Raw genomic sequence first — 17,129 nt, 5'->3', positions numbered from 1 at the left:
AGGTTTTGATAGGAAGTATTTTCATTCTCGTTGCTTTCTATGAATTTCCTTATTCCCTCCTTGATGTCTTCTATAACCCAGTCTTTTTTCAGGAGGATATTGTTCATTTTCCAAGTATTTGATTTCTTTTCCCTCGTTTTTCTGTTATTGATCTCTAGTTTTATTGCCTTGTGGTCTGAGAAGATGCTTTGTAATATTTCGATGTTTTGGACTCTGCAAAGGTTTGTTTTATGACCTAATATGTGGTCTATTCTAGAGAATGTTCCATGTGCGCTAGAAAAAAAAGTATATTTTGCAGCAGTTGGGTGGAGAGTTCTGTATAAGTCAATGAGGTCAAGTTGGTTGATTGTTGTAATTAGATCTTCCGTGTCTCTGTTGAGCTTCTTACTGGATGTCCTGTCCTTCTCCGAAAGTGGTGTGTTGAAGTCTCCTACTATAATTGTGGAGGTATCTATCTCGCTTTTCAGTTCTGTTAAAATTTGATTTATATATCTTGCAGCCCTGTCATTGGGTGCGTAAATATTTAATATGGTTATGTCTTCCTGATCAATTGTCCCTTTTATCATTATATAGTGTCCTTCTTTATCCTTTGTGGTGGATTTAAGTCTAAAGTCTATTTTGTCAGAGATTAATATTGCTACTCCTCTTCTTTTTTGCTTATTGTTTGCTTGATATACTTTTTTCCATCCTTTGAGTTTTAGTTTGTTTGTGTCTCTAAGTCTAAGGTGTGTCTCTTGTAGGCAGCATATAGATGGATCGTGTTTCTTTATCCAGTCTGTGACTCTCTGTCTCTTTATTGGTGCATTTAGTCCATTTACATTCAGGGTAATTATAGATAAATAAGTTTTTAGTGCTGTCATTTTGATGCCTTTTTATGTGTGTTGTTGACAATTTCATTTTTCCACATACTTTTTTGTGCTGAGGCGTTTTTCTTAGTAAATTGTGAGATCCTCACTTTCATAGTGTTTGACTTTATGTTAGTTGAGTCGTTACGTTTTTCTTGGTTTTTGTCTTGAGTTATAGAGTTGTTATACCTTTTTGTGGTTACCTCATTATATACCCCTATTTTTCTAAGTAAAAACCTAACTTGTATTGTTCTATATCGCCTTGTATCACTCTCCATACGGCAGTTCAATGCCTCCTGTATTTAGTCCCTCTTTTTGATTATTGTGATCTTTTACCTATTGACTTCCATGATTCCCTGTTATGTGTATTTTTTTTTTTTAATTAATCTTAATTTGTTTGTTTTTGTGATTTCCCTATTTGAGTTGATATCAGGACGTTCTGTTTTGTGACCTTGTGTTGTGCTGATATCTGATATTATTGGTTCTCTGACCAAACAATATCCTTTAGTATTTCTTGTAGCTTTGGTTTGGTTTTTGCAAATTCTCTAAACTTGTGTTTGTCTGTAAATATCTTAATTTCGCCTTCATATTTCAGAGAGAGTTTTGCTGGATATATGATCCTTGGTTGGCAGTTTTTCTCCTTCAGTGTTCTGTATATGTGGTCCCATTCCCTTCTTGCCTGCATGGTTTCTGCTGAGTAGTCAGAACATATTCTTACTGATTCTCCCTTGAAGGAAACCTTTCTTTTCTCCCTGGCTGCTTTTAAAATTTTCTGTTTATCTTTGGTTTTGGTGAGTTTGATGATAATATGTCTTGGTGTTTTTCTTTTTGTATCAATCTTAAATGGGGTTCGATGAGCATCTTGGATAGATATCCTTTCGTCTTTCATGATGTCAGGGAAGTTTTCTGTCAGAAGTTCTTCAACTATTTTCTCTGTGTTTTCTGTCCCCCCTCCCTGTTCTGGGACTCCAATCACCCGCAGGTTATCCTTCTTGATAGAGTCCCACATAATTCTTAGGGTTTCTTCATTTTTTTTAATTCTTTTATCTGATTTTTTTTTCAGCTCTGTTGGTGTTGATTCCCTGGTCCTCCAGATGTCCCAGTCTGCATTCTAATTGCTCGAGTCTGCTCCTCTGACTTCCTAGTGTGTTGTCTAATTCTGTTATTTTATTGTTAATCTTTTGGATTTCTACATGTTGTCTCTCTATGGATTCTTGCAACTTATTAATTTTTCCAGTATGTTCTTGAATAATCTTTTTGAGTTCTTCAACAGTTTTATCAGTGTGTTCCTTGGCTTTTTCTGCAGATATCCTAATTTCATTTGTGATATCATTAAGCATTCTGTAAATTAGTTTTTTATATTCTGTATCTGATAATTCCAAAATTGTATCTTCATTTGGGAAAGATTTTGATTCTTTTGTTTGGGGGGTTGGAGAAGCTGTCACGGTCTGCTTCTTTAAGTGGTTTGATATGGATTGTTGTCTCCGAGCCATCACTGGGAAACTAGTTTTTCCAGAAAATCCGCTGCGTGCAGTCCAAATCCCTGCGGGACGGTTCCCCGGCTCGGATGCTGCTCTTTCTGCTCCAAGATCAGTCACTGCCTCCCGGGGACTTCTCCTAACGGCTGCGTCCCACGCCGCCCGTGGAACCGGCTAGTCCCCCTCCCGGGGTTAGTTCAGGGGGGTGGAGCAGCTCTCTGTGCTTGTGCCGTACCTGACTGGTACGCTGGCTCCAGGCTCTGGAAACAATCGCTGCTTCCCCGTATTAGTTCGTTCTCCGTCTCTAAATCTGTGTTTGTTGTTCAGGGTTCGTAGATTGTTATGTATGTGATCGATTCACTTGTTTTTCCGTGTCTTTGTTGTAAGAGGGATCCGAGGTAGCGTCTGCCTAGTCCGCCATCTTGGCTCCGCCCCCCAGACGGATCCAAATGAGCCCCTTTTGATGCCCCTTACTGTAGACAAATATTTTTGACTTGACCAAAACAAATTCAGAGGGCAAGAAGGGAAGAATTAATGGCCATGCGAGAGGAGAAAGGACCAAGGGGAGGCAAAGGCTAAATCATCGTCCACTCTTCGAGAAGCAGAATGGATGGGAGAACAGAGTTGTTGAGGGAAGAGGTGTCTGCTGGGAAATGAGGAAATATCTCATCATGCAGTTCACGTCCAAAGGCAGAGAGAAAACCGTTAATATGGGGGCCACCTTGTTTCTAGCTCATTTTCATTAATCTGCCTTCTGCCACTGTAAGGCCGTTGTTCCAGTGTGACTCCTCAACCAAATGGCCAGTCAAGCCTAGAAAGACCTAGCAGTGTAAATTAACACTGCTCTGGAAGGCCCTGGTTTCTGTAAGACTTAATTACCTAAATGCAGTAATTAACTTGCTCATCGCATTGTGCTGTAGATCATAGACTAAGAAGACCAAAGTAAATCCAGACCTCTTTTCTCGGTAGATAACCTGGCTCCTTATCTCTTTGTTTTGAGACCACGACCACTTCCATCTGCCGCTGCTAACATTCACACATCCCTCAGTGCTCAAGTCTTTGGGGTGTTTGGCATTTTTGTGGTCTTTTTGCTTCTGCCTCTGACAGCAAGTGCTCCCACCTGCCAGGATATATTTTTCAACTTGTCTTTTCATCTCTTCCTTTTCTAAGCTGTCTTCCGTGCAGGCACACCTGAGTTTTTTTTTCCTCTCTTTCCCCTCTCCTGCCTCTCTCCTCTGCTGCTCATTGAGGAAAGATTGAGCAGACCTGGCAGTGCTTGCTTTCTCAGAATTGATCGTTCCCATCTGTTTGATCCAATGCGGTGAGGATTAGTTGCTTGTAAACCGGAACAAGGAGAAATCTATCAAAGAAGTGCCTTTTCTAATTCGAATCTAAAGAATTCTGAGTCAGGCTGCAAATACGGAGGCTGCTATGTGGGTTATCATAAGAAGATCAGATTACCTGCTCTCCACACTGTCCCACACAACTCCACATTATGGTATCAGTTGCAAATAGCCCAAGGACACTGAAGCTCCGAATCTCTGATCCTTTTTAGGCTGGCATAGCTCCTTAGGGTAAGATACCGGCATACAGAATGTGGCTAATATGGTATTATGAACAGATTTGAATTAAATTTTGAGGCATGGGTTCTGTGGACGGTAGCAAGAGGAAGACTGTCATTATACCCAGTCATTTGTATCATACGTATCGTTCCTATTCATTATGAGAAAGTTGACCAAAAAGGATTGCAATTCCTACCCAAAGGACTTGCAGACCACAGGGGTAAATGGAAAATCACTCTAAAAAATGTCTTGACCTTAAAATATTCTGGCCAGTCAGCTTACACTCATGAAAAAGTGGCAGAAGGAAAATTAACAAAATAAAATCTGTTGGTTTGAAACCCTTTGTGTTACCCTTTGATTAGTTTCTAAAATAGGGTTAAATCATGAGATACAACAATCAGCAGGGTGAAGCCCAGATTTTCTGTTAGCACCTGGGTCCTCAGTGCAATATAAAGGGTGTAACTTTTTTTTTTTTTTTAGTATTGCTAGTGGTGGTTCAGCGGTAGATTTCTCACCTTCCATGTGGGAGACCCGAACTCAGTTCCTGGCCAGTGCATCTCATGTGCAGCCATCTGACAGTAGCCGCTTGCTTGTTGCTATGATGCTAAATAGGTTTCAGTGGAGCTGCCAAACAAAGGCAGACTGGGAAGAAAGGCCTGGCAATCTACTTCTGGAAAATTTCCAGTGAAAACCTGTTCAGTTATATATGGGTTTGCCATGAGCCAGGGGGCCAACTTTTTTTTTGTGTGTGTACTTTAGGTTAAAGTTTGCAGCTCAAGTTAATTTCTCATTAAAAATTTTATACACAAATTGTTTGGTGACATTGGTTGCAGTCCCCACAATGTGACAGCACACTCTCCCTTTCCACCCCAGGTTCCCTGTGTCCATTCGACCAGTTCCTGTCCCTTCTTGCCTTCTCCTCCTGCTTTTGGAAAGGAGCTGCCCATTTAATCTTGTATGTCTGATTGAACTTAGAAGCACATCCCTCACATGTATTTTTTTTTTTTAATATCTATTCTTTGTCTGAAGAGTGGGCTTTGGGAGTAGTTTCAGTTCTGGGTGAACAGAGTATCTGGGGGCCATAGTTTTGAGGGCTCCTTCAGCCTCTGTCAGACCATTAAGTCTGGTCTTTTTTTTTTTTTTTTTGTCAATTTGAATTCTGTTCTACATTTTTCTCCTATTCTGTCTGGGATTCTGTTTTGTTTCCTGTCAGGGTGGTCATTGTTGGAACCCAGGCACCATCTAGTTCTTCTGATCTCAGGCTGGTGGAGTCTCTGGTTCATTTGGTCCTTTAGTCCTTTGGGCTAGTATTTTCCTTGTGTCTGGTTCTCCATTTTCCTTTGCTCCGAGTGGAATGGGACCAGTAGATGTATCTTAGATGGCTGCTCGCAAGCTTTTAAGATCCCAGATGTTACTCATCAAAGTGGGATGTAGAACATTTTCACTATAAACAATGTTATGCCAATTGACCTAGATGTCATCAGGGGCCAACGTGATGGCAGCTAACAGCAGCAAATGTTTGTCAAGCCAATTCTCTGTATGTCTTAAAGAGGAGACTTGCTCTCCTGCCTCTTCTTTGAGTGTGTTGCAGTCATTAGATATAACAGGGTTTCGCCTGTCCTTCAGGAGGATTTATTTTTATTGCCCCAAAGAAAATACTAGAAAAAAAGTGTCCTTCCTTAAAAATCTGCTTTAAAGAAATGCTAAGAGTAGTATCTGAAGTTTCCTCGGTCCCACGGAGAGCTTCAACCCCTGAGAGTGATCCTCTGGGAAGATAAAATATGGCTGAGCTCTTTGGACATCATGTTTTTGACAATGCTAGGTTTCATGCCTCATTTGCCGTAAAGAAAAAAAAAAAAAATTGGAGTGTAGTCAACATCCACAGAGCAACTTACCATTTTTCACGAGCAGAAATGGTGGACACTTGCCCAGTGACTGGAGCTTAAAATGAAGTATTTGCATTTTTTGTTTTGGTTTTTCTCTTACAGTCTTCTTTGTCCTAGTTGCTCCCTATTTAACCAATGTCTGCAGACTTGTTGAGGGGTCTTTTGATCTTCTTTCCCTTCCTCTCAATCTTATCCCTGGAAATAACTGCATGTGCACTGCAGGAATGCTAAGTCGCTTCTTCAGGAAAAAAAAAGGAGGCACCGTTTATCCATTGCGACAGGTCTTTTGCAAAGTCATTTAACAGTTTTGCTGAGTCAGCCACTGTTCAACCCAATTTGTACCCCTCCATTACCTCTTGCTCTTCTCAGCTGAGCTCTTCTATCTCCATTTGTTCCTCCATTAATAACAAGAGAAAGCTCAGAGCTTCAGAGCTGTGTCTCACTACGAGCTCAGTGTCACGCTTATTCTCCCCAATTAAAGTCCCGTTGCTTCTACCTCGGCTCCCCTTAGCATCTACGCAAGCAAGATGCCTCAGTCCTGTCTTCTCTTTTGTATGATGGGCCACATTAAGAAAAATAATCTTAAATAAACTTTGGAAAAGATAATTATGTTTTTAATAATTAAAGGATGCTAAATTTTCATTTAAAAAAATACAGTTTTATCTTTCTGAACGAGGAAAACACAAAAATCCCCACCCCTTTTCCCCAGTGCCAGTTACTCATAACCCAAACACCTATAGGAAACCACTGTCAACAACCTGGTGAAACAGCCTTGATATTTTTTCACCTATAAATGAATAGATATGTAATACTTGCAACAACCAATGTATGAGATCTTTCCATTTCCTGCAACTTTATAAACACTGGTCGTTTTGTTGTTTTTGGATGAAAATGCAGTATTACTTAATTTTATAATTTCTGATATGGATAAAAATGCTTCCATATCATTAGTATTTATTCTTTTATGAATTTTCTGGTCCTGTATTCTGCCCATTTTTCTATTATTTTCTTTTTTTAAATTTTTACTTTAATTTAAAATTTTTTGCTAAAGGTATTCAACTTCTTTTTGTCGTGCATGTTGCTAACATTTTCCAAAAATTGCTGTTTGCTTCTCACATTTTTTATGTAGTTTATTGACATTGAATGTTTTTATGTTTAAGTTGGCATGCTCATCAATCTTTCTGTGTTTCTTTTACTTTTGATAAACATAAGTACCTCAATTAAATAACAGATAAATTCTCAACACACTGTGCACATTCACTTGTTATTACACACTGGTAGTTACCTTCGAAAGGTCCCTGGGTGGTTCAAATGGTTTGCACTAGACTACTAACCCAAAGCTTGGCAGTTCAAATCCACCCAGCTACACCCAGAAAAAAATGCCCGATAATCTGCTTCTGTAAAGATTACAGCGAAGAAAACCCTTTGGAACTCACTTCTACTCCTGTAACACAGGTTGCCATGAGTCAGAATCTATTTGATGGCAATGGGTTTGTTTTTGGATTTCTTTTTTTTTTTTTTTTAGTTTAGTTAGGTTTAAAATGAGTAGGGCCAGATTACCCAATAAAACAGGTACACACAGGCCTAATAGTGCCTTCCCACCAATCTGCAGTGTGTAATTTCACCTGTCCCCTGCCACAGTAAAGATGTGGCAAAACCCATGTGAAGTTGCTCGCTACAGATTAGCAAGTAAATACAATTAAGCCCCTGAGTACCTTGTTCAATGCAAGCTGTTATATACCAGGCTTACTGGTTAAATCACCCTAGAAAATTAGTATTTTTATATGTATAATTTCTTTTACATTTTTTTCTAGTGAATAATTCTGTATTTTGACATTGTTAACCATTTGTCCTAGCAGTTACTAAATAATGCACCCTTTATCACTGATTATTAATGTCAGTTTATGACCCTATTTTAAGCAAATAACGCGCACCTTCTGTGTCTATTTGTGGGCTAACCCTCCTCCCCAAACCCGAATTCAGGCACTCTCACAAGCGCCTCCATGTCAGTCCTTGTCCACATGTTGTTGTAAAAAAAATTAGCATAGTGCACTTATGAAAATACTTTTGCCTGCATGGCCTGCAAACAAACCCTGAAGACGTGTGTTGGTTCTGTAAAAATATGGTATATAATATCTATATGTGCATGTGCCTGGGTATACTTTTGGTTTTATATTCTGTTCCATTACTCTGTTTGCCAAGAACACAGACTTTTCAACACTGTAGCTTTATAATTTAAATATATGACACTGTAAGCACCACCTCATTAATATTCTTTTAAAAATGTGTTTTGCCGTTCTCCGTGTTTTTAATTTCCACTGATGAACTCTATAATGAGTTGTTGACTGCCAAAAACTAACCCACTAGGATTTTAACTAGAGTTACATTAAAATGATAGATTTTTTGGTCTACCGATTGCTACTTTTTGGCTTTTTTGAAATCTGATATTTTCTTCCACTTATTCCAGTCTTCTTTGATGTTCAATAAAATATTGTAGGGATTTTTTTTTTTTTTATACTTTACCCCTTTTTATATAGATCCTGGTTATATCATCATAAGTTTTTTTTTATCTCCATATTTAAAATTTTTTTTTGTTACTCTAAACAAAGTATTTCATCATATTATTCTAATTGGTTGACTCAGTTAAATAGGAAAATTCTTGATCGTTCGGTATAGTGTTAGTCGACAAGTGCTGCTATAACAGAAATACCACAAGTGGATGGCTTTAGCAAAGAGAAGTTTTTTCTCTCACAGTCCAGTAAGCTAGAAGTCCAAACTCAGGGTGCCAGCTCCAGGCGAAGGCTTTCTCTCTCTTTTGGCTCTGCAGGAAGGTCCTTGTCATCAGTCTTCTCTTGATCTGGGAGCATCTCAGCACAGGAACCTCAAGTCCAAAGGACGTGCTCTGCTCCCAGCACTGCTTTCTTGGTGGTATGAGATCCCCATGTCTCTCTGCTCCCTTCTCTCTTTTATATCTAGAAAGGGATTGGCTTAAGACACTACCTAATCTTGTAGACCTCATCAATATAACTGCCACAATCCATTTTATTACATCGTAATGATGGGATTTTCAACACAGAGAAATCACATCAGATGGTAAAATGGTAGACAATCTGATAATCATACAAGGGAATCATGACCTAGCCAAGTTGACAGATATTTTGGGGGGACACAATTCAATCCATGACAGGTATTTATTTGGCAACTTCACTGAACTCACTTATTACACCTAAGGGTATTTCCATGGATTTTTTTTTTTTTCTTAGATAGACAGTAGTAGCATTTATACATTTTGACAATTAGTTTGGCTCACTTTCTTATCATAGGATCTTAGCTAGAACTTTCATAACAATGTTGAAGGATAATGATTCTATGGGTATCCTCATCATGAGTCTACCTTCAAATGAGTGGAGATAGCTTACTCCTTCCTTTCCTATTTGGATAGTTTTTATTTCTTTTTCTTACCTAAATGCTCTTTTTTTTTTTTTTTTAATGCTCTGGCTAGAACACCGGTACAATGTTGAATAAACGCTGGTACAATGTTGAATAGTAGTGGTGAAAGTAAGAATCTTTTTGTTTCTGGTCTTAGGGGTGAAGTACTCTGAGCTGTGGGTTTTCATATTCTTTGTAATGTTGAAGAATTTCCTTTTTATTCTTAGCTTTCTAAGTGTTTTTATCATGAAAGAGCACTGAATTTTGGCAAATGCACTTTCTGTATCAGCTGGGATGATGTTTTTTTTCTTTGTTCTATTAATGCATATTACATGATTCGTTTTCTTATGTTGAACCACCCTTGTATTTCTGGGATAAGTCTCACTTGGTCATGGTGTATCTTTATTTTAATATGGTGTTGGATTTGATTTGCTAATATTTTGTTGAGTATTTTTACATCTACATTCATAAGGAGTATTGGTCAGCAGTTTTCTTTCCTTATGGTGTCTTTATCTGTCTTTGGTATCAGGGTAATTCAAGCAATGGATTTTTTTTTTTGCATATTTGCATATCTAAGAATATCTTTCTCTTTCCTTTACATAGGAATTCCACTTTGCCTGCCTATAGATTACTTGAGTAGTAAAGTTTTCCCATTAAAACAACATAGACATGACTCAATTTACTTAGATTTTTAATCTTGCAGTGATCAATTTTTTTCTTTGTGTGCACCCTGTTTTTTACTGCCATAAGAGTTGTAGTAGTTTTTCTCTGTTCATTAACTCAAAATGTTTTGTCTACTAAGTAATAATAACAATAAAACTTTTTTTTTTAATTTTAGGTTTGAATTATTTTAATTGATTTTGAATTTAATCACCCCATTCCCTTGTGACATGTCTTTCAATTACAAGATAACAATGACTCTACCCCAAGTTTCATCTTTCTTCCTCGGGAGTTTTTACATTTGCTTTTTGATCTGTGTATCTGCCATCACTTCCTCTCTTAGCATTTTTACCTCTTTGCCCCAATTCTCCAAATCCTGAAAACATGTCTGAAGTTTGTCCTCACAAATTTTGTATTCTGTAATATGGACTCTCCTCTTGCTGACGATGTATCTTAATTTCAGTTATTTGACATTTATGTTTTATTGCATCTCTTTTCTTATTTGTCATCAATTTCCCTTTTACTGATGTTTGCAAGTCAGCCAGATCTATTTCCATTTGGATCTGTTACCTTTCATTTGTTATTCCATAGATTTTATTTTTCTTGAATTTTGCTGATACTTTAACACAGCCTCCGTAATGCTTATTTCTGGTTTCTGTGGTTAGGTGTATTTCCAGAAGTACACTGTTGCTGTGCCTGTTGAGTGTGACGTTCACCTCCTTTTTTTTGTAGAATGTTCTACAGGCTCTGGGTTATTACGATTCTACTTCATCCCTTCTCTTCCAGCTTCCTTTTTTTTTTTTTACCATTTTTGTTTATTCAGCCCTGAGTTACAAGAGCTCTATCAAGATTTATAATTGCTCAGTAATCAAGAGTTTAAATTTTCTTTAAACTGTTTATGGTCTAGCTGTATGCTAATAGCCTCTTTTGTTTTAATACAAAATAAGATGATTTTTAAAAAACAAATATGTTGCAAAGAACCTCTTTAAAGTGTTGAAAAGAGAAGATGTCACCTTGAAGACTCAGGTGTCCCGACCCAAGCTATGGTACTTTCAATCACATCATATGTACGTGAAAGCTGGACAATGAATAAGGAAGACCGAAGAAGAATTGACGCCTTTGAATTGTGATGTCGGTGAAGAATATTGAGTATACCATGAACTGCCAAAAGAATTAACAAATCTGTCTTGGAAGAAGTACAACCAGAATGCTGCTTAGATGCAAGAATGGCAAGACTGCATCTTACATACTTTGGACATGTCATCAGGAGAAATCCGTCCCTGGAGAGGGACATCATACTTGGTAAAGCACAGGGTTAGCGGAAAAGAGGAAGACCCTCGATGAAATGGAGTGACACAGTGGCTGCAACAATGGGCTCAAGCATAACAACGATTGTAAGGATGGCAAAGAACCGGGCAGTGTTTCATTCTGTGGTACATAGGGTCGCTATTAGTCGGTACTGACTCAACAACATGTAACAACAAGAACAACAAAGCTGATTTAGGTGGTGATTTCTCTTCAAGAATTCATGGTATTTTGCTTTTACCTGAGAGTACAGATTTGGGGTGATTGCATGAGGACCCTAAAGTGGGAGGACATGTAAAGTTATATCTGCATCTCTAGAGACTTTATGACTGTCTTAATTTTTGCTGAATAAATATGTCCATTAATTAAGATTTAGCATGAATAATAAATTAATATTTAAGATAAGTTCATATTTTAGAATTCTATAGAAGAAAATTGATGATGATGATGATAGCAAATATTTAAATAACTTACAGGTACTCTCCTAAGCAGTTTGCTTGAATAATCTCATTTAAGCTTCATGGTAACCCAATGAAGTAGGCATTTTTGTCCTCATATTACAGATGAGTAATTGTGACACAGAAAGATTGTGTGGCTAGCCTAATATAGTAAAGCTCATAAGTGACAGAGCTGGTCTTTGAATACAGGCAGTCTTGCTACAGAATCAGTACTCTTTTTTTTTTTTTTAATTGTGCTTTAGCTGAACGTTTACAGTACAAATTAATTTCTCATTGAAAAATTTATCAACAGATTGTTTTGTGACTTTTTTTGCAATTCCCACAATGTGTCAGCACTCTCCCCTTTTCCACCCCAGTTTCTCTGTATCCATTCATCCAGTTCTCCTGTCCCTTCCTGCCTTCTCTTCTTGTCCTTGGGCAGGAGTTTCCCATTTGGCCTTCTGTATTTGATTGAACTAAGAAGCACGTTCCTCACATATGTTACCGTTTGTTTTATAGACCTGTCTAATTTTTGGCTGAAAGATGGGCTTCCAGAGTGCTTTCAGTTCTGAGTTAGCAGGGTGTCTGGGTGCCATAGTTTCAGAGGTTCTTCCAGTCTCTGTCAGACCAGTCACTCTGGTCTTTTTTTTGTGAATTTTAATCTACATTTTTCTCCCTTTCTGCCGAGGACCCTCTATTGTGATCTCTGTCAGAGCTGCCCATGGTAGTAGTCGGGTACTATCTAGTTCTTCTGGGCTCAGGCTGGTGGAGACTGTGGTTCATGTGGTCCTTTAATCTTTTGGGCTAATATTTTCCCTATGCCTTTGGTTTTCTTCATTCTTCTTTACTCCAGATGGGATGGGACCAAGAGATGTATCTTAGACAACTGCTTGCAAGCTTTTAAGACCCCAGATACTACTCACCAAGATGCTAGTCAAGTTTTGCCTTGGTCAAGTTTTGCTGATTTTCCCAATGTTGTGTGTTGTCTTCCCTTTCACCAAAGTTAACACTTGTTAGTTATTTCCCCTCCCCACTGCTCCCCTCCCTCGTAATCATAGAATCAGCACTCTTAATCACAAAGATAAATCAACTTTCAATAGATAATGAGAATAGCTAACACATATTAAACAATTACTCTTTGCCATGTATAGGTCTATGCATTTTACATATATAATTTGTTTAATTCTTTAAACCAGAGGTTGAAAAAAATTTTTTTTTCATAAAGGGCCAAATATAAATAGCTTTATATGGCTTTGTAGGCCATTTGGTCTCTGTTACAACTACTCAATTCTGCTGTAGTGGCATAAGAGTAGCCATAAACAATAGTAAATGAGTGGGTGTGTTTGTGTTTCAATGACATTTTATTTACAAAAACAGATGATGGACCAGATTTGACTCAATGAAACATTGTTTGCCTACCACTGCTTTGAACAATGATTTGAGGCACGTACTATTAGTATTTACCTTTCACAGATGAGAAAACAGGCTCAGAGAAGTCCTATAGCTTGGCCATCAGCCAGCTAGTAAGAATCAGATCGGGGTAAACCCAGGTGGTGTGGCTCTGTATACTCTATAAGTAACTGTTAAACATACCAAGCTAAGTGGGGTTTTAGATTAACAATGAGTACACCTCTTTCTTTTCATGAGTTCTGAACCGAATGAGAAATAGAACACAGGAACTAGATAAAGGAACTAGATAGGTTGAAATAAATTGTGTCTCATTTATTATTGATGATAAAGAGAGAATGTGGTCTTATCAGAATTTAACTCCCTGACCTATGGAATTAGGGGCAAAGCCTGCTGTGTGGAGAAGCAGAGACTAGATGTATCTTGAGGACAGGCTCCACACAGAGAGAATGCAGAGGGCCATGATCAGCATCTTCCCCAAACTCACTAACTTCATGTCACTCTTTCTCCGTCAGGGAGAAGCAGTAAGAACAAGAAGTGGAGTGATGGTACAGTTTTCCCTTGGTATCTGTGGGGAATTGGTTCCAGGACTCCCTGTAGATGCCAAAATGCTCAAGTCCCTTAAATAAAATGGTGTAATAAATGCATATAACATGCACACATCCTCCCTTATACTTTAAATCAGCCCTAGGTCATTTATAATGCCTAATACAATGTAAATGCTATGTAAATAGTTGTCATACTTTATTGTTTAGGGAATAAGGACGTACATGTTCAGTACAGACATAACCATGATCAAACAGCAAGTGCTTGACAGAGACTGAGGATCTCTGGAAGGTGGGAGGTTACGGCAGGGGATGCCTACACATCACTTCATTTGTCTGGATTCAGCGTAGTGCTTGGTGCATCAAATTCAAGTTTCGTTTTATGGAACTTTCTTTTTTTTTTTTTAATATTTTTGATTGGCAGTTGGTTGAATCCATGGACGCAGAACCTGTATCTATGGACCAAAGTGAAAAACCTGGTATTGGGAAGAATGGTTCCCCAGAAGGTGCCATTATACGAAACAAAGGATGAAAGCTCAGTGCAATCTTCAGATTTCAAATTACACTCTTTCCATTCACTCCCAATAATTGCCACTTGACAATTATGATGATGTCTCTCTGTCCTAGTCTTCTGTTACCCTAATTCTGTTTAATGTTTTTTTAAAAATGTGTATACAGTAAAACCTACAAAAACTGGAATCTATGTAAGACCTGCCAGAGAAGGAACACTTAATTATTTTCAACTAATAGAATAATAGAAAAGTGCTAAGACTGCACCCTGACAAGGTGGAAAACTTTTAAGACCTGGAAAAACAAGGCAGTCCCATTGAGTTCTGGCTCTCATAGATTCACTGTATGTATATATATGTACATACACACACACACTAATATATATGCATGTCTGTATATATGTGTGTGTGTGTGTATATAATGAGGCCTTGGTGGCATAGTGCTTAAGAGCTCATCTACTAACCAAAATATCGGCAGTTTGAATCTACCAGCTGCTCCTTGGAAACCCTGGGGGGCAGTTCTGCTGTGTCCTGTAGGGTCACTATGAGTCAGAATTGACTCCACAGTAACGAGTTTGGTTTTTGGAAAATAATGCGGTTTCAGCAGCAGTTAAAGAAATGCAAATTCAGAATTTTTGATATGATTTTATGTTTATTCATCTACAATAAATAAATAAAAATAATAAAAACTTAATGTGAGTGGGTTTTTGAGGAAGAAGGTTAATAGTATCAATCCACCCATTGCCATCCAGCCAATTCCAACTCATAGCAACCCTATAGAACAGAGTAGAAGTGCCCCGTAGGGTTTCCAAGGAGCTGCTGTTGAATTCGAACTGCTGATCTTTTGGTTAGTAGCTGAATACTTAGCCACTGTGCCACCAGGGCTCCAATAATATCAATCAGCTATCTGTAAATTGGTTTACTTTCCTCTGGAGAACAATTTGGCAACATTTAAGAAGGTCCATGAAAACCTTCCATTTGAACCTATGTTTCCAGCTTGTAGAATGTTCCTCAAGAAAATAAACTTAACAGAAAATACTCTTTAATATGTAGGTATTTATAGCACTTACACTTATATATAAAAATAATTTTGAATACCAAATCCCCTAGCTGTAGGAAAAATGAAAAAAAAAGATCACTGATGATCTTCTAGAATACTATAAAACCATAAAAATAATGAGTGTATCAATGTATATTTAAGATAATAATAATCACACACATTCATCAGGACCTTGCCATGAACCAGATGCTGGGCTATGAATTTTATAGGTATCATCTCACTTAATCATATAAATAATCTTGTTCCATAGACACTGTTATTAGCATTCCCTTTTACAAATGAGGAACTGCATTTTTTTATTAGAACATTTGTCATTTCAACACTTTTAGCAATAAAATAGATTTTCTTTTATTGTCTTAAAGATATATATAATGCAATATTTGTCAATTCAAAATTTTCCACATGCATAATTTAGTCTTACTAATGACATTCATCATTCTGTGCGACCATCACCGATATCCATTGCCAATTTTTTCATCACCATCAACAGAAACTAAATGCTTCCTAAACAATGCTTCCTCCTTCTCCCTTTTCTCCCACCTCTGGTAGCCACTAATAAACTTTGGTCTCTATGGATTTGCATTTTCTAAGTATTTCATATAAATGAGATCATATAATATTTGACTTTCTGTGACTGACTGACTTCACTCAAAGGAGCCCTGGTGGCACAGTGGTTAAGTGCTCAGCTGCTAACCAAAAGATCTGTGGTTCAAACCCACCAGGCATTCTCAGGGAAAAAGATGCAGCAGACCTGGAAACCCTATGGGGCAGTTCTACTCTGTTCTATAGGGTCACGGAGTCACAGCTGACTCAGTGCCATTGGGTTTTGGCTTATCTTACACAGCAGAATGTTTTCAAGGCTCATCCGTGTTGCAGCATGTATCAGGAGTTCATTTTTCGTTATAACCGAGTAGTATTCCATTGTATGTGTGTGCCCCATTTTGTTTATCCATTCATTTGTTAAAGGACATTTAGGTTGTTTCCACCTTTTTAACTCTGTGAATAGTACTGCAATGAGCATTGATATACAAATATCTGTTTGTGTTCCTGCTTTTTATTCTTTTGTATATATACCTAGAAGTGGGATTGCTGGGTCATATGGTAATTCTATGCTTAACTTTTTGAGGAACTGTCAAACTGTTTTCCATAGCAACTACACCTTTTTACATCCTGCCAGCAATGGAGGAGGATTTCAATTTCCCTACATCCCCCTCAACAATGTTTTTGATCATAGCCATCTTCATGGGAGTGAAGTGATATCTCATTGGGATTTTGTTTTGCATTTTACTGATGTCTAATGATGTTGAGTACATTTTCATGTGCATATTGACCATTTGTATTTCTTCTTTGGTAAAATGTCTATTCAAGACTTACTCCATTTTTTGATTGGATTGTTTGTTTCTTTGTTGTTAAGTTGTAGGAGTTATTTGTATATTCTGGATAATAAATCCTTATCAGATATGTCACTATTGTTTTTAGTTGCTATTGAGTTGATTTCGACTCATGACGATCCCGTGTGTGCAGAGATGAACTGCCCCATGAGATTCTCAAGGCTGTGACCTTTCGGAAGCAGATCACCAAACCTGTCTTCTAAGGTGCCTCTAGGTGGGTTCAAACCACTAAACAGTTGGCTAGTACTTGAGTGCTTAACTGTTTGCATCACCAAATTTTTCTCCCAATCTGTAGGTTATCTGTTCAATTTGTTGATGAAGTCTTTTGATGCACAAAGTTTTTAATCTTAGTGAAGTTCCATTTATTTATTAGTGCTGGTAGCTTTCTTGTGTATTCTTTGGGGTTTTCTATATGTAGGATCATGGGAGCAGTGGTGGTTCAGTGTTAGAATCCTCACCTCCCATTTAGAAGACCCGGGTGTGATTCTCAGCCCATGCATCTCATGCACAGCCACTCCCTGTCTGTCCTTTGAGGTTTGCATGTTGCTGTGATGCTGAACAAGTTTCAGCGGAGCTTCCGGACTAAGATGGACAAGGAAGAAAGGCTTTATGATC

General features: G+C 37.9%; 1 protein-coding gene across 8 annotated transcripts in view; it reads left to right on the top strand.

The window, feature by feature from the left end:
* AGBL1 (AGBL carboxypeptidase 1) overlaps window positions 1-17,129 on the top strand; it is a 1,130,253-nt gene that overhangs the window by 737,985 nt on the left and 375,139 nt on the right. The window contains exon 23 of one of the 8 annotated variants that reach the window (XM_049905907.1): window positions 16,603-16,727. The exons of the other annotated variants lie outside the window; for them this stretch is intronic. Within the exon in view, the coding sequence (XP_049761864.1) occupies window positions 16,603-16,612 (10 nt within the window). The 3' untranslated portion in view covers window positions 16,613-16,727. Of the gene's footprint in view, window positions 1-16,602; window positions 16,728-17,129 lie in introns of those variants that run through there. 8 annotated transcript variants of the gene reach the window in all.

Source organism: Elephas maximus, chromosome 13 (genome assembly GCF_024166365.1).
Source record: "Elephas maximus indicus isolate mEleMax1 chromosome 13, mEleMax1 primary haplotype, whole genome shotgun sequence".
Classification (NCBI taxonomy): domain Eukaryota; kingdom Metazoa; phylum Chordata; class Mammalia; order Proboscidea; family Elephantidae; genus Elephas; species Elephas maximus.
This window is presented reverse-complemented; position numbering and strand designations above follow the sequence as displayed.